Below are 27,550 nucleotides of genomic sequence, written 5' to 3' on the forward strand. Positions count from 1 at the left end.
GGCACCCACAGAGCCTTTAGGGTGGGACGCAGGCAGTGAGGACATGGTCTTCAGGCTCCAAAATGCTCAGCTGCCTGTGTGGGATATGGCAACCACCTCCTCAGCTAAGCCCTCCTTACATTGCTTTTTTTTCCACAGCAGACAAAGAAAGGGGGTAATTAAGGCTGCCTTGTTTTGCCATGGGAGACGCCTGTCGATGGTAGAGGGCTGGAGGCACGCGTGCCGTGCTCGCAGGTTCTACCTGCAGGCTGGCCTCTTGTTCGCATGCAGTAAAGGGGATCTGGGAGAAAAGCATGTAATTAGTGCAGCTGCCATATAGTTTTTGTAGATATCAATAAAACATTGATTCCCTCCTTCTGTAAGCTCCTGCGCCGCAGTGCATACAAATGGCCCCGATGGCTTCTCCCTGAAGCAGCCAACGCCGTGGCCGCCCGGCTGTCCAGAGGTTGCAAATAATGGGTTTTGTGTGCAGGGAGGCACATCACCGCTAAATAACGTGGTTTGGGTCGGTTGGATGAGAAGTTGTATGGCATTTTCCTTTTCAAGCTTAAGGAAAAAATAAAAAGAAAAGAAAGAGAAATCTCATTTTTGTTTGACTGACAGTGTTTTGTTTGGTGTGAAGCTAAAAAAAATCAAAAAGCTCCGTTTCCATCTTGCTTCACTCAGCCTCCCGCCCCGTCCATCTCCTTTCCCATCTCCTGACATGTCTGTGTGAAAACCACAGAGGAGACATTTGTTTTGGGACGTGAACCTGGCCGCTCTTCATGGGGAACAGCAAAATAAACTCCACTCATTTTTTTGTCCTGTCCCAATGGTGGTGTGTAGCTCACATTCGGACTGTCCCGTTCCCATAACCCCCTAAACCTCTGTTTCGTGCTGTTCATTGCCACCCCTCGTCCTGTACCGGCGCTCAGTGGGGAGGAGAACATATGAAAAACCAACAGCCGCTGCTCAGTTCTGCAGCGCTGTCCCTGGGCAACCCAATACATTGACCACGCTTCTTAAGCAGTGTGCTGATGAGCCCCGCAGCGGGGCTGGCTGGACGGGGTTTGGGGGCAGCGGGAAGCCCACGGTGATGCTGCGGGGCTGGGGGGCTTGTGCCCAACCAAGCCTTTGAGAGGCTGGCCGGTATGCCTCTGGGTGGTTTTCCCTCTGAAAGACTGTTTTTCTATGGCCTCTTTTGAAGACTCCTTCTCCCCAGCAATACAGGATCTTTAAAAGTATATATTTTTAAAAGAAAAACACGCTATTTATAAATTATTCTATATGCTCTCAACAAAGCATGTGCCAGACTGCGCTGGCGGAAAGCCCACTCCCGACTCCTCCTCGCTTGGTTTAAAAAAAGCAAGTAACGCCGGTTCTTTTATCTTTTCCTGGCCGAAACAGCACGGAGAGAGTCGTGGTGCAAATGGGAACAGGGAAGGGGCTGGCGCAGCGTGGTGCCACCACGGCCCCTGGGTGCCCTGCTCCGGTGGCAGGGGGACCCGGAGATGTGGCTGGGGACCATGGCGATGGGCAGGGAGAGGAGCCCGGCCTCTGCTGTGCCTCTGCCACCGTGGTTTATCAGCGATAACCACCTGCCCCGTGGCGGCTGGGAAGCGACCTGAGGTGCAGGGGATGGGGGGTTTCTCTGGTTACTCCGGGTGCTGGGTTTGCGGGCTGCAGCGCCCAGGACACCCGCTGGCTGCCCGCCACCCCCGGGGTGACGCGCTGTGTGCTCCCACGCGGCCCCACGGCCAGCTTTTGGGGCAAAACCCACAAAAAACCGTCCTCCTGCCCCGCGCGTAGGGGCGGGGCCAGCTCTGAGGCGACGAGGAGGAGGCGGGGCCTCACCGAGCCACGCCCCCAGCCCGCCTAAACCCCGCCCCCAGTGGGCGGTGCCGGCGGTTGCCGTGGCGACGCGGCCGTGCCGGCGGCGGGCTGGGCGGCGGGGCGGGGCGGGGAGGCGGGGCGGCAAGATGGCGGCGGCGGCGGCGGCCGGGGAGGCGGCGGCGGCGGCGGGGCGGCGCTGAGCCGAGCCGAGCCGAGCCGAGCCGAGCCGAGCCGAGGAGGAGGCCCCGCGGCGGCGCCTGAGGAGCAGCGGGGCGGGCGGGCGGGGGCCCATGTGCGGCGGCGGAGGCCCCCCCCCGCCCCCCAGTACCGGCGGCGGCGGCCCGTTGGCGGCCAGGCGCCGCTGAAGAGGCTCGGAGCGAGCGAGGCGGCGGCAGAGGAGGAGGAGGAGGAGGCGGCAGGATGAAGTTCGCCGAGCACCTGGCGGCGCACATCACCCCCGAGTGGCGGAAGCAGTACATCCAGTATGAGGTGGGGGCTGCCCCTGCCCGGTCCCACCGGCGGAGGCACCGGGAGGGGGGCGCAGGCCGGGGCGGGGGGGAGGCCGCCGCCGCCGTTCCCCTCAGCGAGGGGCAGCGCGGAGGGATGGGGCCGCGGGGGCTGTCCGCGCCCAGCCCGTTTTCTCCTCTACCCTCTCGGCCTAGCGGGAAGGTCAGAAGAACGGGGGGTGAATCAGAAATCACCCCAAGGCAGCACCGTCTCGTGGAGCCCGGTACCGGAGGTCCCCCCCGAGCCTCCTCCAGCCCCCTCTGGGGGTGCTGGGCTTGGCCCGGGCCCCCCCCTGCAGCCCCCGGTGCCTGCTGTGGGAAGGTCGCGCTGACACCTCAGCAGCTCAGCCCGGGCTCCTGCCCGCTGTTAGGCTTTGGGCTGGTGCTCAGGGAGGCCGTTATCCCCGGTAAAACCGCTGCTTATTTCGCTGTCACCGCTTCGAGATATTCTCCCCAGCAGCACCGGTCATCTCCGCGAGTAATAATTAAACCTGGCCGGCTGAAAGCTGATTCCAGGAGAGCCGTCGGCAGCGGGCTTCTTGACCCGCTGAGCCAGGCAAAAAAAAAACACTCAACGCTTGTTATCATTCGAGGGCCAGGGTTTTCTCTCTGGAACCATAATAGTGATTTATTTCTCATATCCCTATGAAGTTGTCTGCTCTCGCAAGGAAACCATGCTTATCTTAGCTTGCTGTGTTATTCTTGTCGGACTTGAAAAGTTTATATCTTCCCTTTTGACCACTCCTTTGTTTTCCATTACCTGAGTGCAAAGGAATGGATGTCTAAAGAAAAACTGCAGGCAGGTTTCACTTTAGAACAAAATTGTGATCTACCTGAGTTATTTGCAAACGAGCTGCCCAAGTAAGACATCAGTTTTTGCGAAGGAGGGAGCCCATTGTCTCAGTACGGTACCAGATTAGTTCTGCATCGGGTCTTTGATGCATTATCTGTGCGAGAGCTCTTGGGGTTGTTTTCTGCTTTTGGGAGCAGAAAACTTGCGTGTGGTCCTAAGGGAAGGCTCGGAGGTGGGGCTGGAGGGGAAGTCAAGGAGGAAAAAAGATGTGCAGAAGGCTTCGCTCCTGGCTGACCAGATGGAAGTCGAGGGAGGGTGAAGGAGACCTAGCGAACTATGACACCTCGATTAAGGCGTGAAGAACTCTGCTGCGCATTGGCTGCTGCTTTCATTACAGGAGGTTAATTTTCAGATGTTTTAACTAGGGCACTGATATTCTCTCCTTCTCCCTTCCCCCATCCCAGTTTAAAATAAAGGTAGATTTCAGTAAAATCTTCCTTATAGATGTTTCCCTTTCTAGACATAGCGTTCTCCTCGTTGGACAGATAGCGATAGCTGAATATTGAGTGAATTAAAATAAAAACCCCACCCTCCCTTTTAGTAGTAAGTTTCAAAACTCTTTGTTAGCCTTGTAGCTGGCTGAATGTGAGTCAGCCTGCTGCTCATGCATATTCCAGTAGTGCAATAGTCTGGCATTTATTATTCAGTGGCTGGTGGTCGTGTGGAGCGCGGCGCTACCTTGGTTTACTTGTTGGTGATACTCGGGGCAAGAAGCATGCAACCCTCCTTTGTCAAGAGAAATGCCAAGCTGTTGCTTGGCAAATGTTACTTTCATTGTTTGTGTGCAATACTTCTTACATTGTGCATCGTAGTAATTTTTTTTTCTAAAAATGTATGTGTATAATTCATTTAAATATCTTAACGTGGTTTTTTATTTGACAGTTTATATCTTCTCCTTAATTAAAGCAGTAATCAGTTACCATTTCGGAGTGAGAGATCCCATTGTGTTTAACTCGGAAAAGATCAGTCCCATTTGCAGGGACTTACCATGACAGGTTAGTGATGATAATGAAAGGACCGGAAGATGGAATAGCAATTGTCTTCAAGGCAGTCTGTTGATAAGGCTTACATGTAGTCATCTGATTTTTCAACTCTGATGTCCGTAGCTTTTTCCGTTGGAGAGCAGGTGACTTTCACGCAGCCCCTAAGTCTTGTAAGACCCTGAGGTCCTCTCCAGGTGGGAAGGCTCTGGTTTGAAGACAAGCGAGGCTACAAGGAGCTCTGCCTTGCACAAATGGCCAATAAGACTAGGAGGATGTAATCTGTTGCTGATGATGTCAAGAAGAAGAACGAGGCAATGTTTTAAATATCTGAATGTGTAGTTTCACTTTCAGATGGTCTTTGATTTACAGCCCTCTTTTTGATTTACAGCCCTCTGAGTTGTTATCAGTAACGCGATCTTTCCCTCAAACAGTGACCCGTTTAATTACTGTAACTGTGATTGTAGGAAGTGTGCAAGTTGCCCAGACTTGGGGCGGGTACTTGGTCCATGGAAGAGTTTAATGAAAATGAATAGATTTTTCCCTGTCTAAACAAGGAAAAAGATATACGTTGATACCTATAGCTTGGATTCTTATTTTTTTTTCAGCGAAAGCACTGCAGTGCCATTACTGTGTGTCTGTTTTTTAAGAAAGAGCAGTTGGCAAGTGAAAAAGAAGAATGGTGATGCATACTGCTCTGTCTCATTCAGCTTTTCACAAAGACATGGGCTGTGACTGAGTGAGCATTTACACAGTGTTTTACGAAAACCTCGGTTGACTTGATTTGACTTTTCACTCTAAAGATTGCTCACATCTTTAGATTTGCACCTGCTGCCCTCTCTGTGCTAAGGCCAGGTCCGAGCGCTTTGGCTTGGGGTGTCTGGCACCCTGTTGTCTGCAGAGCTAGTGGCCTCCCCAGCGGGGTAAAGGCTCGCTCCAGCACTGCTTCTTGCCTTAAAACCTTAGGTTTTGAACCCTTCCTTTACTCTTTGATTCCTTCGGTGTGAAAACATGAGACGAAACAAAATCCAGTCTTTGTGTCAGACAACAGAATTTGCTTTTTGACATAGAATTGAACAAATTAAGGTGACTCACGGATGAATTTCAGCTGATGGTTTCTTTCTGAACCCATTCTTTACTGCATTTAATGTGCGTTTGTAGATGCAGTGGAACTGTTGGATTGCCGGGCCTCTGTTTATCCTTAATCATGATACAAATTTCCTCTGCCAGTGTGTACCTCTCTGAAGTGCTTGCAGGAGAAGGAGGAGAGCATTGCTCAGTCTGCTCAGGCCTCCCGACACAAGTGTGTGTGTGCCTGTCAGTCTGCTGGGAACTCGGTGGAGTTTTACAGTTGCCAGATGGCAGTTTTGTGTCAGTTTATCTGGCCTGAATTTGTTTATCTGGGTGCAGAAGTCTCTTTAGTGAGCTCTTAAAAGTCTCTTCAGCACGTAGTCTATTTACACTTATGTTTCCCTGCGTATTTAACTCATCGCTGTGCGCTCTGCTAGAGCAGGGAAGGCTGAGAAGTATCCACCAATTCTTGGGAAAAGTTCTTAGAATCGTGGAATGGTTTGGGTTGGAAGGAACCTTGAAGATCTTCTAATTCCACCCCCCTGCTGTGGGGGGTTCTAAAGAAAAAAGCAATTAGCTGATGTTTGAAAACAACAAGTGCTTAATACCTCTGAAATCCCAGCCTCTGGGGAAGGAGGAGAATGGGAACAGTTACTCCAGGCCCGAATTTGGATGGTGGAGGTGGTAGGATGTAGGAGCAGGTGACTCTTTTTCCCTCCTAAAGGAGACTTCGGGTGTTAACTGCTTTCCCCCTTGGGTAGGGGAAGCAGGTTGCGGAGTTTTAAGAATCGTTTCTCTGCGACAAAGCCTGCAGCGGGAAGTAGGCGTGGAAAGCAAAAGCCGCCGTGCGCGTAGCCTGCTCGTCTTCAGCCTCTTCCAGGAGCAGTCTCTCAGTTTTTGGGACGTGGCCAGCTCTGCTCTTCAAACAGTGCTTCATGATAGGCAGTTCGCACCCAAGCTTGCCACCTCCTGACACAAATCTGTTGTGCTATTTCACTAGTTGTCCTTCTGGGTGCTAGCGGACGAGCTTAGGAGAGCATTAGCAGCCTGCAAACTAGTCACTTAAACCAGCCGCTTTGTTCCAGCGTTTTAAGGCTTTTGTCCTTGAATCTGCTCACTGCTGTGGCTAGACAGTTGCATTTTTAAGTGTTTTCTTTCTGCTTTTTTGTTGTTGTCTGATATATGTGTATGTAAGTTTATACAAGGTGTGTCAGAAGCACAATTTAAAAAAAAAAAAACAAACCACCCCATGTTTTTGTTTCATTTGAGGGCTGGAGGAGTAATTCTTAAACGTGTGAAGCTGACAGTGATGGGTGGCTTTTTGGACCAGCTCTGTGGGCAGGGGACTAAATGTGCTGGGTTTCACCCTCGCCTCCAGGGGCTGGTGTCGGGTCTGCTGCCCACGGGACCTCCGGCGTTGGTCCCTCCACGCTAAGGGGCCGATGAGAGCGGCGATGGGAAGCGTGCCGCCCCTCTGGGGTACGGCGTGGCTTCCCAACTGCTGTATCTTTGGGGTTGTTTCTCCTGCCTCGTGCGGCACTGGTTCGTGGAAAAAGTTACAGGTAGGCAAGGATGACGAGCAGGGTGAAAAAGGGGAAGGTGGCTTGTGGGTGGTTTGGGTTTTGTTTTTTTTTTTTTGACCAGTCGATGCATGGAACCGGGTCACGCGCTGCGGGCGGTGAGTCATGGGAGGAAGGGGACGGAGCGGCCGGTGTTGGGGAGGAATGGAAACAGAACCGAGGGAAGGAGGGAGCTGTGTCACTGGAATGAGGATCATTCAGCAACGGCTTAGCTGGGAAAACAATTATGCAAGTGACCTTTGTTGAGACCTCTGTGGACTTGGGAACGAGACCTTTGAGAGATGTCTGAGCTGCCTGTTTCAACGGCCACCTATGATAGCCCGTGATAAACAGACGTGTCCTTTAGACCTTATATTTACTTAGCAGGCTCATAACCCATGTTACAACAGTGCTGAGCTTCTACTTGCTGAGCGTGGGGTTTTTCCCATGGGGCTGTTAGGGCAGCTGTCGGAGGCTGGGATGTTCTCCCTGGGGGAGGGAGGGGGGCACAAGAAGCGGAGGGGTTGTGGAGCTCTGGGACCTGCTGGGTAACGGGAGGCAGGGGCAGGAAGCTTGAAAGACCCGAATGGCTTTTGTGTGTTAGATTTCTGGAGGTCCAAAAGTCTAGGAATAAAACGCAATTCTTGCAGCAGGAGTTTGCAAAACATGCTTGCGCTCTTTGCGTGAGTTAAGATGCCTCTCCTCACCAAGTGATGGTGGTGTGCGTGTAAATGAACGTCCTGCAATAGGAACGGACCTTTCCTAGTTGCCTCTGGTTCCAAAACTACATTTTGAGTTACTCCATTAGACACAGGATCCAAGTTACTTGATTCCTGCATGCGCTTGTGATGTGCAACAGCACACGCCTTTAGCCCTTGGCTCCGGCCATCCCCAGGAGCAGCACGCTGCCTCCTCCGCAGGGCAAGGGCCTGGCTAGTAGCTCTGGCCTCTGCTGGCCGTGCCCTTCGGTGTCCTTCTCCAGAGGAGGCAGCCTCCTGTGGCTCCCTGCTCTGGTCCATCAGGTCCTCCTCAGCTCTCAGACGTGCGTTTCCGCACTGCTGTACTATATAACAGTGCTAAATCCCTGCCGCTCCTGTTCCTCTGTTCGTCTTCACAAACTCCTTTCTGTGTCATCCCACGGTTTGTATTTTTATGAAACCTTTAACATCCTACCAACTGGGAAACATTTTTTCCAAAGGGAGATGTTTATAAATACGGTTGGGATAAATTTTGTAGATTAGCAAGGTAGCAGGCCTTTGAAGCAGTCAGTAAACGTGAACGCGTGTTTCTTTTGTTAACAGAGATGCGTGTAATAGCACTGGCATCACGTTCCGTAGCTTTGGGTGTCAGTCTGGAGGGATAAAAGGACTTTAATTGCTTTTGTTTTCAAACAGGCGTATCAAAACAATGTAATTTTTTTTGTTGTTGCTGCTGACAGCATTCCTTGTTCTCTCTCTCCCCTCCAGGCTTTGAAAGAGATGCTATATGCAGCTGTGGACCAGGCCCCTTCTATAGAAGGTAAGCGAACTGCAACTGAGCATCGTGTTTTTCTTGGCATTGGGTGCCGGGCACACAGTAGTGTTACTTTTCTGTCCTCAGTCCTCCAAAATTGGTAAACTTAATACACTGATGGGCAAGCGCTTGGCCCTTCGCAGCCTGCGAGCTATTTTTGATTGTTAGGACTCTTTGTCCTCTGTCACCAGAACAATAACTGTCTCTGTATAGCCTGGGACTTCAACAGCTGGATTCCTCTTGCTTATAAGGACATTCACTGGTGGAAGTACTTTCCTCATCGCTTGAGAATAGACCTTTGTTTTCCTGGGGCAGCTAGCGGCTTCGGGAGATAATTGTGCTGGAGAGACACTGGCTCCTGGTTTGTCACCGCTGGCTGGAGCTGTGAGAGTCTTGTCCTTTCGTCCCGGGCGCTCCCTGAATGCTGTGCTACCTCCCGTACGTTGGCATGAGTATATTTTGTGTTTGAATGTGTTTATTGCCACTGAATCCTCTAGATAAGTGATTTTAATACAGCATATGGTTTTAAGCTCTCTGCATTTTGAATAGTTTAAGTGATAAGTGCAGTAGTTCTCCACAGAGTCCTTTATAGCCTTATTCTCTTCTTCCTTCTGTTGTCTTTGGTGTACTGAATGGTTTATGTTGCTTCAGTCCCTATTTATTTGCCCTTCCTGGGGATTTCAAACTGTTTTTGACCTCCGTGCTTTCATTAGTGGAATGTGGAATACTATTTTTTGGGTTTAACTCTACTTGCTCTTTTACAAGAATTTTAGAATTGCGATGGTTAATAGACAAAATGGGGCTGTGACGGGGCAATATTTAGTGATGCTTTTCTGAGGTGCAGTCTGAGCTGAAAACTTCTTTGAGGCAATGCTCAGACAGGTGTAACTCTTAGATTTAACCTGACACTTGGCTGCTTATTTGTCTCAGCCCACTTACTTTGTTAAATCAGTCGCACCCTTTGCTCTTCACTTGCGGGTCCTGGAACTGAATTTCTACCGGCAGGCGGTTGTGGTGCTGGCATCATCTCAAATACATGGGTAAAGCGTGTGGGCTTTGGAAAACACAAATGCAGCTTGCAAACAATACACTGACAGAAGGGGGAAGTCCTGCTTGTATCTTTTGAGTGACAAAGTTGCCTGAAAACCCACAAACCCGGAGGATCTCTCCCCCAGACAGCACAAAATGTTTTCTATGTTTTGTGTAGGCCAAACCGACCATCTTTATTAACTCCTAAAGACAGTTTACTGGTTTTGTTGAGGGGAAAAAGTAACACAGCATCAGTTTTATAGAAGACTGGAGCGTTTACAAGGCTTCCTTTTTTTTTTTTGTCAGTGTGTTATCAACAGTGGGAGCAAATAAAACTTTGTGGTGTGATGTTTGAGGATGATGTGCTGGGTTCTGCTGGAATTTCAGGGCGGCTTTGCCTCTGAGCTGCAGGTGGAGCTGAGCTCCCGGGATCAGTTGGGGTTGAGGGACAGGTGAGCCACCTCCTCGGGTCCTGCAGGAGAGGTCGAGCATCTTCTGCAGGGCCTGCCCTGCGGGCACAGGGCTTGCTGTGGGGTAACTCATGGCTGCAGGGTGTGCTCCAAGTGAAGCCAGAAGCTCCTTGCCTTGTGTGTTCCTTCCCTAGGTGTAACTGTTTTACCAACAGGGTGGGACTTTGTGCATCTTAAAATGGATGGGACGTGCAGATCCTTTGCATTTTAGTTCCTAAAGTTTCTTATGGGTAAGGCACAGGTGGCTAGCTTCACACAACAAAACTCCAAAGTGTGTAATTCGGTATTTTGTGGTTTTTTTCCCTTACTCATTGTGATATAATGTTCTGTATGTACTGTAATGTTTGTGTCTAAACATGCTTGGGAAGGGAAGAATAAAAAGGTTTAATATATTTGTTGTTTTTTAAATGTTAAAATTTAAACTTCTGCCTCCTTTGATGCTTTCAAAACATCAACAGAAAGGAAAATAATGACTTAACATCGTGCTAGTTATGAAAAGCATCTTCTGCTCGTTATTTCGAGATCAGATCTCTTCCTCTGTACTGTAGAGAACAAAGTGATCCAAACTGTTTTGAACTGCTCAGATTTGTCTCTGTCTTGCCTGAGCTGCTTTTAAGTAGAGCAGCTATCCTAATTCCTGCGCCTTTTGTAAGTTAAGTGGTATGGGAGTGCGTGCGGGGTGGCTTGGTTTTTCTTTCTAAGTTTGTTTGCAGTGTGCTAATTCCCTCCCTTCTTTCTCTCTGCTTAGAATCTGGTTTGCTTCTTATTTTCTGGCTCCCTCTCTAAAAATCGAGTGTGTGTTAGGTCGGGACCAGGCTGTTTGGACTGGTTTGGTTGAGCTGTTGGATCTGCGAGGGCAGCTGTATCTGAGGCAGCGGATCCTTTACCCATCCATTGACGACGGGAGCGCCGAGGTATCAGGATGACAGATGTCCTGCCATCAGCTGCAGCTGTAGGGAAGGTTTGCATGGTTCAGCAAAGCCTTATGTTGGGGTTACTGTGCGACTGCACGCAGGCTGTGCCCGAAACGCTTCCCTCGTCCCTGCCAGAGCAGATGGAGCAGGTTCCTGGTACTTCAGAGGGGATGGAGCAGGTATTGCCAGGGGCTGCCTGTTGGCCTGCATGTTTCCAGTTTAACGCGGATTTTGCAGAGGATGCTTTTCTGTTCCTTTGAGCTTAGCACAGAAACTACAGCAGGGTGCTACTAAAAACCACCTACCCTGCGTGAGCCTAGCGTAAATCTCATTTTAGCCTGGTTTAACTAAAATTCATTTGATCTCGTTGATCCCAGATGCTGTAGACGTGCGCAGTTGGTTTTGATTTACCTTAGATGTATTGTAGAGCTAATCTTCAGCCAGTACATCGGGCCGTGAAAGGAGCTTTGTGTGCCAAAGCCGAGGCTGTTCCTAGGTTTTACGCTGCTCCGCTACGCCTGTAATTCAGGATTTGTGAATGAGTTCCTTCGATTTCTGCTGCAGGCTGCTTACTGTATCGGTTGGTAAAATTTCTATGCATACAGGAACGCTTCCTATGCTTAGTAGTATGCTGGGAGCACTTGGGAGCTGTTTAAAACATGCTGATCACTGAAGGCATGGTGTTAGCAGTAGGCGAGGCAAGCAATGGGTGAGCCACCCCCCGTTAACAGCAGTCACTGGGTTCGTATTTGGGAATCTCCTGCCTGTGGTTGGGACATGGGTAAACAAAGCAAACTTCAAAATGACTCACAGGCTGTGCAGCTGATGGTGCTGCTGCCATTCTAGTGGGAGAAGTGTTGCTGTGAAGAGGATCTTGGATCGAAATTGTGGCATTCTTACTCTGCTGGTTACCTACTTCCATGGTGACCCCTCTCATTGTGCTGAATTGACTCGTACCTACGTCTGTTCTTTCCCACCTTCAGGTTGCGAACGCAGACTGTACTATTAAGTAGCAATGAAAAAACAGATGTGAATAAGTAAAAAGCTATCAAAGCTGTATGGCAGGAGAAGACTGTTTATAGCTGTAGCCTGCCTTCTGCAGGAGCAGGCAGTCTGCAAGGTGCTTTGGCTCCCTGTCTTTCATCAGAATCCTACCAGACTGTCTGCATGTCTTTTTTTGGCAGTTGCTAGTTGCACACGTAGGTTTCTTTAATCTGTTCAAAGATCTGACTTTTTTTTCCCCGTTTGTGTACCTTGTAATGACAGTTTTCTCTATGCCAGTGCTACGCTTCTAGATTCCCCTCATCTTTTTATAAGGCTTTCCACTGAAACTGCACCATCCTTCCACATCTGTACAGAATTAGTATGTAGTCTGCTAATTTGATCTCATCCACATCACTGGAAAATGTGTCAAATGATGCTTGATTCCCAGTTGTACGACAGGACTTGCTTGAATTTCTGGAGAATGCTTTGTTGGCTGTTTGTTACGTGCTAGTTCCTGTTAATGAACCACTCTGAGCAGATCGGTGCTGGCAGGACATCCTTCTCAGCTCCCAAGCCTTGTGGATGGGCAGAAGGGTCTGCGTGTGAGTGTGCCGGGTTGGTGGCAGCAGGCACCCATCCTCACCTCCTCTCGGGAAGAAGCTGGGACAACTTAGAGGTGAAAATATAGCGTGGTGCTTGTTTTTTGAGGCAGAACATGCCCTATCGCAAAAGCACAAGATACTGACCTCGCCACGAGCCTGTTGATTTCTGCATTCCTCGTTCCTCCTACAGCTGCCTGTCTGAGTCTTCCCCACGTAAAACAGGTTACTGGACCACCGGTGTCCTCCTGATTATTCCACTTGCTGGGCAGATGTGTCGGCATCTCCCCAAGCTCCTTAGGATTCAGCTCTTCCCAGCTGCAGCGGAGATGAAAGTGTGGCTGTAAATTATTCATTCTGATTATCTGCTTGAATGGACAGGGTCCATTCTAAATATTATTTCCTAGAATATTTGTCTTTCAGATATTGAAATTTAACCTGCCTTTAATACTTGTGTAAACAGATCCTGTTGTAATATCAGATGGCACAGAACCGTTCCGTTGTATCCTCTTATTACGGAGATTACTTACTCCACTTAACCTCAATCCCAAATTCCAGTGGTATGGCTTGAACGGGGATCGCTGCTCGTGTGTGAAGCTGCAATGCTGTAACAGAGAAGAAGCGAGGAGTAGGAATGCTTGAAGATTGAACTCCAAACCAAAATTAATAGGTGACTTTAAATACAATTTGATTCACAGGGGAAAAGCTTTAGTGGCAGAGGAGATCCTCTGCTGGTGCTCGTGCTCTGCAAGTTCACCTCTTTGCTCGCTCTGGATGAGAAGAGCGAGGGGTGCGAGTTTGGGATGTTCTCCATGTGCCAGCACTGGCAGTGTGTCCTGTGTGGTGACAGCCTTGTTCCTGCTCTAATTTGTAATACGCTAGCCGTGTTAGCTGACAGCTAAAGATCTTTGAGTCGTTTGGATTTATTTCTGTTGCTAAATAAACAAAAGAGCGTTCTTCAGGGTGATAAATACTCCTAGTGAGTAAGATAGGATGTGGGAACTCACACCGTGTTTTTTCCAAGGGAAGTTAAGAGACTGTGACAGGTCTTGTTCATTATGTGCAGCCTTGCCTTGTAGGGTTGAACAAAGACTTAGGGGTTGTCTGTATATACACAGTTGTCTTCTTTTTATGTCAAAATAAACATTTCTTTCCAATTGCATAAACTTATTTGTAGCGGGTTGAGGGTTTGTTGACATGGGAGAGTTTAAGTGAGGCTTCAGCAGAACCGCTTCACGTCAACCACCACGAAGCAGCCACAAGCAGATTAATGCTTTATTTTTGTTTCACCACGTCGTTATGGGTTGTTTCACACCCATACAGGACTGGGGCTCGGGGTCCTTTTTGGAAGATGCGTGTGGCTGAAGGTCGGTGTCCATGGAGCTGGTCCTGGATCCTGTGCAGTGCCAATCGGTCTGGAGGCCTCTGTACCAATAATTGCTTTCTAAATTCAAAAAAAATATCCCGTGGTGGTCCTCTTCCCAGTTGGAGACCTTCTGCCAGGTACTGGGCTTTCTAGAAAAATGGGTCGTTGGGCTTGTTGCAAATGTTAGCTTCCAGAGCACACAAACATCAGACGGGAGAATCTGGCTGTGTACCAGCGCTTGGAGGAGGAGGTGATGTCTGGTGTCTCTTACCTAGGGCAATAAAATTTGAAAAGTAAACAGCAAGTATGGTTGGAGAGTAGTGTGAGGGAACAGCTGGATGGCCACCAAAATATCCGGAGCACGGATGCCTCGGTGGAAGTTATTACAGCGGACTTGTTCTCATGTATAAGTAATCTCACTGTCAGAAGCGGTACGATACCCGCAGCAAGTCAGCTCCAACACTGCCCGCACTGTGCCTGATACCAGCACGTGCCTTTTTCTGTCGTTTGGAGCCGTGCAGACCCAACTGCTCTGATACCAGGACTTGCTCAGACTTACCGAGGACCAAGCGATCGCCCCTCGGGACCGGCATGCTCGGGTTCCTGCCTTGCTCCTGGTGGCTGGTTCCTATGGGCTGCCAAATCTCATGCTTCCAAAATCTCTTGCCAAATCTCCCTGGCCGGGAACCTCCTCTCACCTTCGGAGGGATTGCTCCACGGCCAGCTCCTGCTCTGCTTTGCTTCGTCTGCCTGCACGAGCCGGCAAGCTCGTGGCGCTGCTGAGCACGCCTTTATTTTATTTTCTCTTTTCTTTTCCTCCCTCAGTGATGTGTTTCTGGGGGACTTCCTCTGTGATTCAAAGCTCTCTCCGGCATTCACGCTGGGTGAGGGACTCGAGTCCCAGGTGCACCACGTAGCACAGGTTCAAGGCTGCTCCCGGGGCTGGAGAAGGGCAGTTAATTGCTTGCTAATTTTGTTCTATATGCTTTGTTTTGTTATTTAAGCATCCTGTGGTACTGAGAGCTGTTAAACGTGGGATAATCAAAGAGCTGTACGTGGCTCAGAAGGCAGCAGGAAAAGCTGGGTCTGGCTGGCCCGTATGAAAGGGCTGTACCTACAGGCAGGTTTCTTTTGCAAGCCTGCAAACTGCTTATCAGTCCAGCTGCAGGAGGGCTGGAGATTATTCCTTAATGGTGTGGGGTAACGGCAACATCAGAAATGCTTTTTTTTTTTTTTTCCCCTTCCTGCTTTTGCCTTCCGGTAGTTTAAAAAGGCCAGTACGGTGCCTTTTTAGTGGTTAGAGAAATTAACGGTGTTTGTAATTGACCTGGTAGGTGCCAGGCTTTGTGTTAGTGGTCAGAACTTGAGGGTTGGAAAGCAGAAAAAGAGTTCGCAAAGCTGGAAGGCTGACAGAGAAGCGTGCCTTCAGTGCAGCGCTCCTGGGACAGCAGCAAAACATCAAAGAGCCTTTTGGCTGTAGCTGTAAAGCAACGATGCACATGTACGTACAGGAGGTCGGTATTTATTGCTGCCTTTCAGAAAAGGCTGCGATAGACATCGTAACAACAAGATTTACGGCGCGTGTAGGAGGCAGCCTCTGGCTCTCTAGTCATTGCTTCGGAGCCGTGTTTGAAATAGGTGGCTTGAATTATTAGACAATTAAGATTTGGGATGAGACTGTAGCTACTTGGTGAATAATGCAATATGAATTAAACTCGATGGGTTTCTTCTCTCTTTAAAAATGCATGCTGTGGGCAGGGAATGAGCAGGCTGTCCCTGGAAGGAAATCTCATTCTTCTGCACCAGAATTGCTTGTAAGATGCTTCAGAAAAATGGCCCGGCTGTCAGTACCCCGTGGAGTCCTGACAGCTCTGCGTGCTGCAGCGCAGGAGGAGCAAGGGCTGTCCCCAGGGACCCTCCTACTTGAGCAGCCCCTCGGTTTTGTTACCGTCATCTGCTGTAAGGCCGTGCTGTGCGGTGGCTATCCCGATCACCTTCTCAGAAGATGACAAGGTCTGTCTCTTTAAGCAATTTTAAAATTAGTAAGGATGTGGTGACAAGTCAACCCACTCCTGGTCATGCTTCCTTCTCCTGATTCCTAAAGTAAGAAGGCGGCTAGTCACTAAAGAGCTGGTCATTGAGGTGGCTTGGGCTCGCTTTGCCTCTTCTATTCGCAGTGTGTCTGTAGCCCTGCAGCTTGACCCCGTTAGAGTAGAAGTGGATAATAGGCTCATTTAAAAATACAAATACCCTTTTTGTAAATACCCAATCTTTAGTTATAGTCTAAAACTGCAAAATTACAGCATCTTGGCTTTACAAAGCCTCAGTTTAAAAAAAATGAGATTAAAAATGATGCATTTTATTCCCATTATTCCATTATTATAGAGCCATTTAGCTAATAAATATATTTCCAAATGTCTTATGCTATTTTTGTTGAATGTGGTAACCCTTTTCCCCTGAATTCGTACAACTGAAACATAAAAATGAAATCCAATGGTTGTGTTCGCAGGTGAGCTGCGAAGGGATGGAGCTTCAGGAAAGCTGCAGAGAAGTGTGCAGGCTCTTTTCCCCCCCCGGGGTTTCACAAGAACATCTAGAGGTCCCTAGCAGAAAGGCAGCAGCACCGCAAGCCCAGGTTGTGTATGCTGAGCTACAGACCACAGAGAAAACTCCATGAAAATACACAAATCTCCTTGTGAGCGTGGTTATTCACCGCACACGGGGAGGCGAAGAGCAGCATGGCGGGCACGGAGCACCCCGGGCTCAGCCGCTGCGCTCGTGCAAAGCTCCCGGGTGAGCATAGCGCGGCCTGCAGCGCTGTCCTTGGGCTGCAGGCTCGGCATCAGCTTCCCCACTGCAGAGGAGGAAGCCTTGTTTATCTCCTAGGAGATGGAAAAACCAATTTCTACTTCCTGATGAGAAGCTGACAGGCTATTTGACTTAACAAGGGAGGCAGTCAGTGTGATTGGGAAGAGGGAAATTGCATGCCATAACATACCAATATAAATGCAATTTATTTTGCATGTGCTATATAGCTTCAGGCACGTATTTTGGGGGGGGGGGGGACGTGGGGGGAGAATTCTTTGTGTGCTGAAATGCCCCTTCTAAATAGCAACAGGAGGTAAATTTGGTTTCCAGGCCGCGTTTATAATCTTGGCTTTATTTTTCCTCTCGTTGATTAGCGTGCTTTTATAAATGCTCCCAGTGTGTGTGGGGGCTGAAGTGCAGAGAAGCTGAAAAGATGGGCGAGAGTCAGGACCAGCCTTGTCCCAGAGCTGCACACCGGTGCTGCTGTGCCCGTACCTGTCCCACACCGAGCTCCTCGCCTCTGCCGAAACCCAGCACTTCGGTACCAAGCAGCAGGTCTCGCTGTCCATCCTGTTATATGCCAGCTACAAGGAAGAATGGCCTTCACTGCTCCAAACCTTCATTCTCTGCTTCGTTTCCTATTCTAGCCGATCGATATTTCAGTGAGTTGGCTGAGTGTCTTTTAGTGCTGGGGCGGCAGCAGCAGTGGCTGTGGTTGCTGATCTGTGAACCCAGGTACGCTTTCCAAAGGCAGCTCCCCGTGAGCAGAGCTGTAGGAGTGAGTCACAGGCAATGCAGCGAAATGGGGTAATAACGAGCACGATTGGCTGATGTACCTATAAGGCAAATTCTATAAATAGGCTGAAGGAGTTTGTTGTGTACCGTAGTGTTTTGGTATGACTTTGTCTTCCATAATCAGAAGTAGGAATGATCAGGTGTGGCGAGGAAATAAACAATCTGAGAGCCTGATATGTTGTTCTGCCTTTACTTCAGAGCCTTTTGCTCCTTGGTATGTGCCAAATGTTCCTTGAACTCCGCGACAATCCAAGACAAAGGTTCAATTTTCCCCCTGCCCAGTAACAGGATAATGCATTCCTTCATTAGAAGCTGGGTCAAGGCTTGGTTCTGCTCTGACCTTGGTGAATACAGGTGCAAGGAAACGTTTCTTGGAAGTTTCATGTCCTTTTAAAGCCTTTAAGAGGTTATAATTCACTGAGTTGCCTAGAGACAAGAAGGCTGCCCAGAGAGGAGAAAGGAAACCTTCCCAGGGAGGATAAAGAGCGCGTTTGGCTCTTCTGTGATTGAACAGGCGTAGCGTCAGTACTCACAAATGATAGCTGTCTGTACAGAGGCTTCATTTCTGGGTTTCAGATGCTGTAGGAGATGTTCTTAACGCACAATATTTGTTTATATTGTAGTTTTAGAAGGATGCTGGTAAGACTTGTTCGTTAAAACTTCATGTTTCAGAGGATAAGTTGGTAAAATATGGGTCCTGAATGGAACCTCCTTTTCTAGCAGGTAGAGGAAGAAAGGAGAGGCAGGATACCAAGCTTGCAGCATTTGCCACACCTGGTCAGACGCATCTGCTGTAATAACCTTGGCTGTTGTTTCTGGTGAGCACATCACACCCTGCAAAAATACCCCATATCAGGTGCGAGTTTGAGCAATGGGGAGCCTGCCACAGCTTTAATATCGTTCTCTTCAGCAGATGTCTTCTTGGCAGTGAAGCCTCAAAGCATGGAGGAGCAGGGGGGGCAACGAGGTGCCCAGGTCCCTCTGCTTGCCCGCAGCTGGGCTGTGCCTGAGCCACGCTGCTGAGCGGAGCTTGCCAGGCTGCTTCTGGGCTCCGGCTAATGGGCACGGCCCCTTTTCTTCCACAACTGGTGTCTTTGGCCCTGGTGTTACCTTCACCCCCGTGGAAGGTTAGTTTGCTGCTGTCAGTGTTCAATAAGGCTTTAACCAGGAGTCTCAAAGGCTCCAGGGGTACCGAGCATCTCCAGTTATAGAAACCAGCACGCAGCTCGGTTAGAATTGATCTGTGCCAATTTCCCATGTGGTTCTCCTGCTTGCATCCAGCCCCTACGGATTCAGTTCTGCCTTTTGTTCCCGGCCGGTGGAGCTGGGCTGATGTGCGCCGTGCTAATGGGGCAGATGCGCGCCCGCTCGCCTTCCGGCCGAGCAGGAATTCAGCGTTGGAAGGTGCCTGATCTGGGCCTGGTCTTGCCTAAGCACAAATCCGAGTAATGAATTAGTCATCAGACGTGGAATTCATTTCCCTGGGGACACGGATCCCGGGGCGGGCGCAGCCCAGCTGTCAGGCAGGAACTGCTGATGCAGGAACTTGTCGCCAGCTGAGAAGTTCCCCTACCCCGGTTAACGCAGTGCGGCTGCCTTGCCAAAGCCTTCGCTTGGCATTTCAGTAGCCGCACAAATGCTTTACAGTGTGCACTTAAAGGCTAGGGCCTCTCTACCTAAATTATATGAAAGTATTTGTTAATTGGCTATTTTGAAACCAAAGGCAGCAGACCGTAGTTATGGCAGTTCTGCAGTCTCCTGTGTGCAAGGTAACTCTACTGAATCCTGCTTTCATGGTAAGCAGGATATGCTGGTGGAGTTTGGCATCCTATTTTAATTTCAGGAGTGATTTCATGGTTGTTGAGATACATGGGTTGTACCAGGATGGGTTTGGGAAGAGATGTTTCTACTCCTTTCCCTTCTTATCCTTGGCCACAGCTCTTGTTTTTGTTCTGTTTTCTTCCTCTTTTGTTAGTGTTCCACTGTGGCATGTGGCTGGCCTCAAGTATGATAATTATTTTGAGATGTTTGGAAGCTTTACCTATTAAATATGAAATGGATATTAGGGTAGTGTGCTGTTCTGCACATAACTGGATCAATCACTGTGATCCAGAGTGGATAAAAAAAAGGCTAGTGGCGATATTCTCTTCCTGATTTATGCTTTTCCTCATCATGACTTCCACCTATGCTGATCTTTTGGAGAGTTTCTGTTATGGCTCCTAGCCAGACGTCAATTTTTCTGTTGCCTTTGTTGGACAAACACCACGTGCAGAAGCAGATAAATGAGGGATTCTCTGCTGCAGCAGGGGAAGCGACACAAGAAACTCAAGATTCTGGCTGGTGGTGTGGGCTTTGAGTGATTGTATTTGAATACTGAATAAAGATACCCAAACCCTCCAACTGCTTCCAGCCCCTTTATACCAATTACAGGGGATCCTGCTTGAAATACTTTAATTAAAAAAAAAAAAAAAAAAAAAAAAGGAAGAAGCTGAGCTAGCGCCAGATACCACAACTGCCTTGAGCTCTCCAGGTATCCATCAGACCTTGCAGTCTTTGTGTGGTTCTGCTGCTATGAGGTTTTTAAGCAGCGGTCATAAAAATCAACCCTCTCAGACTATTACCCGATGTCAAAACAGCTTTTTTTCCATGCTTTAGGAGTAGCCCATAACTGTAACTGCAGTACTTTCATCTCTTTGGATTATGTTTTCCTCAGACGAAAATATTTGGCTCTAATGTTTGTTCAAAATGCAAAGGAACGGAGAAAACTGCCACCATGAGTTATGTTCCCATTCTTATGTTTACTTTTTCCAGCCATTTGGCAAGGCGAAGCGAATGTTTTGGCCTGCTTGAAAACCGGTATTTTGTTGTTCTCTCTTAATTGTAAGTTCATTTGCAGAAATTAGCAAAAATGAGGTAGTGCTTGAAGTAGTGTGCTTGGGTGCTTGAGCGTTGTTGGATCCTGTTGCTTTATAAATAGCATGTTCAGGGTGGCACCTTTTCTGTAGAGAAGGTGTTGGAGTCTTATTTATGGATTTGGATTTGGTCGTGCTGTTCTGTTCTTAATCTTCCGAGACATGGAGTTTTTAATACCACGTCCCGCTTCCGAGTTGTAGTTAGAATTCAGTTCTGCTCCGTCGGAAGCGAGTGCAGCTGCCGAGCACTCGCAGCTTCCGAATTGCACAACGCTAATCTGTTTTGGATAACAGTACACTGATCTTCGTTTGAAAGCTGGCTTATCACAGCTTCAGTTTTCCTCGTTGGGGGGCAGCAAGCGGGTTTCAGCACTGAAAGCGAAGGCTCAGCTGGCTGGCGAAGCCTAAAGAAAGCGGGGAGAATGCTGTCTGCCGGCGAGTTTGCTGGGTTTTATCCTCCGCTGCACTTAGCGGGGCTGTTTGCTGGTGGAGAGGAAGGCTCATAGTTCAGTTGCAAGGACCTTGGCTGTTTCTGAGAAGAGCTGGAAAAGAGGACGCTGCCGGGGTGCCTGGCACTGCTACACGGGGTCTGCCTGCGGGCCTGGCATTAGGCATGCACCGTCCCTTCTGCTGTGTCGGAGGAAAACCTCTCCGTTTGGGTGCTAGTGCCCAGCAACCTGCATTTACTTACAGATGTTTTGATCTTTAATTCAGGAAGCCAGCTCTGTTACTTGCTGTCTGGTGCTCGCTTTCAGGCCGGGGAGGCTCTGGGAAGAAGACTGATGGCACAATTTGGCCGTTCCCCACGTCTGCCTGTTCAAGACGAGCAGTTTTGGAGCTGATCAAAGAGGGAGGATTATGCTGCTGCCACAAACTGAACTGGCAAGCGGGGATAAGTGGCAGCTCTGAAGCAGGCCTACCTGAACAGACAGGCTCTTTGTTGTCGACATAATGTGAATAATTTGTTTTTGTGGTTTTTTGTTTTTAACAGAGATGTCGTTTGTTCTCTTGGAATATTTATTCTTGCATTTCAAAGCCCAAACAACTGGGTTATTTTTAGTGGAAAGCCATCTTTTATGTAGTTATGTATGCGGTAAAAAGTTCATCTTCAGGTAGCTGTAGGGAACATAGGACAGCCTCTGTGGTTCTCAGAACGCTCTTCTTGGGGAGAAAAGAGAGATTTTTTGGCACACCTGTATTAGCAGTCTGAATGTAAAACCTGCCCAGGAACTGTTATGTCTGTTTTATTAAGGAGTGTATTTTTCTCAAATGGAGGAGTATGAAACCAGCAATATGTTACAGATTAGTTGCCTTTTGTGTTACAGGTAGGCACTCGTGTTGTGTCTTTTTTCCCCATGCCTTCCAGTTCTTGTAACTTAACCAGATACTGTCACCTAAATGGCCGTATTTAGGTAGCTGTGCTGAAAGGCTATCTTTTTGCTTTTTCTGTGATACTGCTTTTTATTCATCTGAAATGCAAGAAGTCACTGCCCAATCTAGCCAGAATTAAAACCTGTCATTCTGTTCTCTCCTGCGTCCTTGCTCTTATTGCTGGACCATCCTGCTTATGTGGCAGTGTTCGGTGCTCTCCAGAAGCCTCGAGCATATCTGCATCTACGTCCTTTTGGTGAGAAAAGAGACAAGTGGTCCAAAGACATTTGTTCAAGTTCATCTGTAGGCATAATTTTACAAGTTCGGTTACATCCCAGCACATTATATCCGCAGTGCTAACAGGCAAGTTTTAAATTTATGAAGATATTTCAGGTGTTTTAGCTGGCCCTTCTGCCTCTTTAAAAATGCCAAGTATAACAAATGAATGTACTCTGCGCTGAATGGATCACCTGAAGAGAGATGTTCTACCTGCATGTCTACTGAGCATTTGTTATCAACCTTCCTCACTTAAAATAAATAGTTTTTAGAGCAAATAGATATTTTTCACGGTATCTTCTGCCCTTAACCATTTCCATTTGTGGTTTGTATACAATGAACTTGAGTTAAATTTAAAACTATGTTCCGAATGATAATTTTTGTAGGTTCTCTGTGAATTGAAACTCATGCAAGCCCTGAAAGTCTCTGAACTGTTAATAACAAAATAAATGAATAGCACAGACTTTGCTGTAGTGGTTTAAGAACTTAATCTGCTAAAATGCTCTCTGTCCTGGTCCAGAAAGAGCAAGTTGAAGAAACCAGCTGCTACTAGCTGTGGCCTCTTCCTTGCATATGGCGAGGTTCTCTTCTCTTCTTTCATTGTTATTTTATTTCAAATTAGGAAACCGGTTGAAAGTTGAAGACTTGCCTGTTAAATCAAGAGTGGAAATACGTTAACATGTCAACTGCAATCTGTTTCCAGTTACTGCTCCTGTCAAATCTGTTACGTTCACAAAGTACAAGTACTATTTGTGATATCAGATCACTTGTAAAGGCAAATCTTGTTTAACAGCTTTCTCTTGTCTTTTTACCTTTATTTTCTTCAAATTTCTCCTTACTGTGTAGCAAGGAATATTCATGACTGAAGCAGGAGTTGGTGTCTAATTCTGGGAGAAGCAGTTTTTGAGTCTGGCTGTGGCTTGCTTTGATGCGCTACAGAGTTTCATTTTTCATTTTTTTGGAGAGCTAATTTAGTGCCCGGTAACTGAAGATGGCTGTATATTCCATAAAACTGAAGTGCGAGAGCTTGCACTTGGGTTATGCGCAACCGCTAGGGAGCGGAGGGGAAGATCGTGGGTCAGTCTCTGGGTGAGGAGTGAACTTGAGTTTCTGCAGAAGGCTCTTGACAAGGGGGAAAACCCACGCCTGATTGCATTGAGCTGTTTTGCTCTGCATGTTCATTAAAAATAAAAAAATAGGATAAGAGTAAGCTCTTGTTTTACTACAGAGCATTATGGCTTTGTGGCACACTGCCTGTACACAACACTGTTTTCCTTCAAGTTGTTAAAATGGATTTGTTAGGTTACCTGAAAGGCATCCTGGCTTGTCTCATATCTTGGAGTAAATTTTGTCCAGGATATTTTTTGTGCTTCAGAAGTTGCAAGAACCAGCAGCCAGGATATTTTGGGTTGGTTTTGCGGTGCCAGTTAAATTTTGTCACCGGAATGTTACTGGATCCCATAGGAGAAGATCTGATGTGGGCAGGAATGGCTGTCCTGCTGCAGGGTAGCAGGAGAGAGCCTGGGTTTGTGTTTGGGGAGGTTTGTGTTGTCCTGCATTGCCTCTGAAGTTGTTACCTAGTTTGAATGGGCTGTTTCTTGCATCCTTTTTTTTTCCTTCAAAATTTTCTTGAAATTCTGGAGAAAGCTCTGCAGTATTGAAAAACACAGGCTATGAGGTGTGCTGAAACTGGCAGTTTTGGCTCTTGGCTCGTTGGAAGTGGGGGATACCGAAAGGCTCCATGTTTGGTGGTGTGCCTTCTCTTAGAAGCCCTGAGCAGTGTTAGACCACGGCCGTCGAAACTTCATTGTGATTTTGTTATGATTGAGGCACACAAAGAGATTTGTTGGTTGGTTCTGAGCAACTTGGAGTTTGTTCTTCTGTTTTATTTCAATTTCACGGACTTGTGCGGCACTTGGTAAGTTAAAGGTGCTGTTGTTTTGTTTTCCCTGAGCTGCTCTATTGCAAGCTGCCTTCCTTGTGTTATTTTTCCTGAAATTATCCTTTCAGTGTAGCGATGGGACTAATGTGGTTCTGTGAGTACCTCACAGCAGAACGACAGTTTCGGTCACAAAGAAGACCTCTTAAATGAGAGCCAGATTGCACCTCATTCCACCATCCGTCCGGTCTTACAGTGGCTTTTGGTGTCAAAATCTGCCAAGAACAATAAACTTCATTCAAGCTTCCCGAGCAGCTGGCACTGGCAGAGGGTGCAGGACGTGGCAGGTAGCCTGCTTTGTAGAGGTAGCAAGTGGCAGCTTTGCCTTCATGGTGCTCCTCATGCCCGAGGCCTCTGGGTTTCCTGATGCTGCTCTTCCTCTGGCCAGAGAAGCGGCGTTTTTGCTGAGGCTGGTGGACGCCCGTTGCCCTCCCCTTGGAAGGGGTATGGTTTTGCTTTCCAGGGAGAATCGGTACATAGTATTTTTAGGGTTTGGCAGAGGTGAAAGTAAGCAAATAATTTTTAGGAATGCTGTTCTGTAATAATTTTTAGAAATGCCGTTCTGTAAAAGACAACTTTGGGATGCGCATACTGTTTGAGAAAGCACGTTGAGAATAATATTTTAGGAGTTTATTTTTTTTTCCTACATTTAATCTCTTTAAGGTTCCTCTTCATGTACTTGAACCATTTCTTTTTGAGGGGGGTGTTGTTCGTTCTATTTGGACTCTGCTGTTAGCTTCTGTCAGTGGTGTGGAATTAAGCATGTACTCTGATAAAGTTCTTAGGGATGGAAGAAATCTTTCTGGCCTCCCTCTGTTCATGCTGTTTGCGTGTGGAAGTGGTGGAGCTCTCCCTGCTGATGCTGGTACTTCATTTGAATATCTTGGAAGTGACTTTCTTATAATAAGGACATTTATCCTGTGGAAGAAACTTTAATCATCTAGATCTTTTTTCTATTTCCGCATACCTCGTTGGAAATTCATGAAATCCAGCAGAGGATCCAAGACCCTTAAGGACTTGTAATATTAAAGTGATTCATTAACTGATCTAATTACGTGACTGCTAGGACGTGTCTGAATGCTTTGGGGCAAATAGTACAAAGACAAATACGTGGATACCTGCCCTAAATGAACGTTTATCCTTTAATACACCTGGACAGCTGCTGTGTCAGTTCAGAATTCTAGCCAAAAACACAAAATATGACAAGTGGTCAGATAACATGTGGCTACTGTACGTGGCTGGCTGCATTTGGCAGCTGCTTGCTTAAAGGGCTGAGAAACCTGCCACGGGATTTCCTCCCAGGGGTTAACATTGGAGGATTTGGTTTGCTGATGTTTTGAGTGCTCCTCGCTCTTGTTAAAATCAATAGAAAGAGGTTTTAAGAAACTTTTTCTTTTTTTTACAGCTACAAAGGCAAAAATCTTTTCTCTGTGACAGAAACAGAAGCAAGCAGATCTATATTTTCCCCTGATTGATGTGGGCGGCTCCAAGCTGCTTTTGAAATTCCAACTGCAGGCAGCTTCTGAAATCCGTATCGCAGGTAGCTTCTCTGCGGTGGGCTCCCAGACCAGCACTCTGCGTAGGCTTCTTGCAACGTTTTGTCAGACTGCTGAGCTGGGATGCGTTAATTCAATTAAATAAAGCAAATTGAAGTGGTGGTTAAAGAAGGTGGTTATTTGTAATGTGTATTTTAAAAAGCAGTAGACATAAATCGTTACATCTTAAGTTCAGTTTCTGTTCAGGAGGGATAAAATGTCATCAGCTGAAACCAAGAATAACAAGTTTAATTTTCTCCAAGTAGAAGAGAAACTCTTAATCCTGCAGAAGCCGTGCTGTCGGGAGCGGGCAGCCAGCTTCATGGGAGAAGTTGCGTCCCGTGGATGACCACCATGCCGGAGTTGGACTGGCTGCCATCGTTTCCAAACAACGGTGGGGTGAAACTGGTGTTCTTCTTGGGCTCTGGCGATGAATGGCCTGAGTTGTGCTTTGTCCTCTAGTGCTGAAATAGTCCGAAGCACCAGCACACTTTTTGTTTGGGTTTGCCCAAATGGAGCGTTAAGGTCGTAACATCAAGCGTGGCTTTTGAAAAGTGCTTGTTGAGAGGTCTGCTGGGAGTCTGAGTGAGGAGGGAGAAGTTAACCTGCTGCAATGCCTGTCAGCTGGAAATGAACCTAAAACTAAATACCTGTTACTTGATCCAGAAGCAATTGTTTGAAGTCATGACTGGTACCTACAGAGAATAACAGAAATAACAAAACTGGTCCCTTATTTTTTACATTGAAATTAGCACTAAATTAGAGCTCTAGATGCAAACAAGATCTAAGAAGTATATATTGCTTTCCCGCCCCCTGGTAATAGTGTATTTTGGTGTGTTTCTGTAGCTCTGTCTCCACTCTGGAACAGAGAAACCCTTGGTGACATTTTGCACGAACACAGATGGCTCTTAGGAAGAACGCCGCTGGTGTGGGCTGTAGGGCTCTGGCGCGAGCCATGTCTTGGTGGGTTTAGGTAACCACAGCTGAGGTATGTGGGACACAAAGTGTGGTTTCCACTCATGGATAAGAACTGGTTTTCTTGCAATTCCTAGACAGAAACAATCGGGCTCATTAAGATGATTAATTACTGCAGTTTTCTGCCATTAATCTTTGAGAACACCAATATATATATAGCGCGCAGTAAAATCCATTAACACGCCACGACCCTGTGCTAATAGTTAAACTCTGCTCTTTGAACAGCACAGCGGTCTGTTAGATGCACGTAAGTGACAGTGGAGTAAAAATAGATCCCTTACAAAAGAAAATATTTTATTTGACAAATGAGATAGGCTTGTTCTCGTGCTCTTCGGCTGCTGAATGACTTGAGTGGAGTAGAGCATGCCAGTAGTGCTATTAAAAGTTCCTAAATGGGAGTGAGGAAGATGTGATATGGGAAGGGAGAAAATGAGTGCGTCGTTATGTACAGCTCGCCCCTGCGTCTGGTTGATGATCCACAGCACTCATTTAAAGCTTGTTTATTTAAACTACTTATCATACAGCTCACTGGCTTTGGGAAATGGAGGTGAGGGGAGAAATGGACTCTTTGAGTTTGCAGACTTCTTATACGCTAATATACTGCGACGTACAAACCATCTCTGCAATTATAAAGGGTGAGGAAAGGCAGCTGATTAACTAGGCGCTGCCAATAGGTGTCCCGGGTCAGGTTCAGACATCGCTGTATTTCTTTTCTGGACTGATGCACGGATGTATATGGTTGTGTACGCATGGTATAGGGGCTTAAAGGAGGTAGCGTGTGTCTCTTGCCCAAGGACAAAGGATCCTATTTGATGTGGGAAGGATGAATTGTTTTCCAATCTTACAGGCGTCTAGTGGTGTTTACACAAGCAAAGTCAAGGTTTCAGATAAACCGCAGGTTTCATGTGACTGTGATTTGAGCGACTCCAGTGCAGTGGAAATAGCAAGTCTCGATGAGTCCTTAACTTCAGGCTGTGTTTCAAACCTAGTCAAAATGCTAGGGAGTGCTACATACAGAGAAATTTTACACAACTTGTTGTTTTACAGTAGTAATGTGAATACCTACCTGAAGCAAAAAATATGGTGTACCTAAAAAGATAGTACCTGAGCTTCAGGAAGAATAAGATGAAGTTTAAGATGACTGCAGTGACTAAAACACTGGTGGAAGGCTATGCTCATCTTCAGCTCCAGAGTGATGGGTAAAATCCCATGCAGCTGCATTTAGAGAAGTATGTGATTATCTTCACGTTCCCAATTGTTTCAAAAGTGATCATTTACATCGCA

At 47.5% G+C, this 27,550-nt stretch overlaps 1 protein-coding gene across 1 annotated transcript in view; it reads left to right on the top strand.

Annotated features, from left to right (window-relative positions):
* Positions 1-1,959: 1,959 nt before the first annotated feature.
* Positions 1,960-27,550, top strand: part of XPR1 (xenotropic and polytropic retrovirus receptor 1) — a 100,059-nt gene continuing 74,468 nt past the window's right edge. The window contains exons 1-2 of the mRNA XM_080601988.1: positions 1,960-2,301; positions 8,248-8,299. Of these exons, the coding sequence (XP_080458114.1) occupies positions 2,233-2,301; positions 8,248-8,299 (121 nt within the window). The 5' untranslated portion in view covers positions 1,960-2,232. The remainder of the gene's footprint in view (positions 2,302-8,247; positions 8,300-27,550) is intronic.

Source organism: Anser brachyrhynchus (genome assembly GCF_964034855.1).
Source record: "Anser brachyrhynchus genome assembly, chromosome: 8".
Lineage (NCBI taxonomy): Eukaryota > Metazoa > Chordata > Aves > Anseriformes > Anatidae > Anser > Anser brachyrhynchus.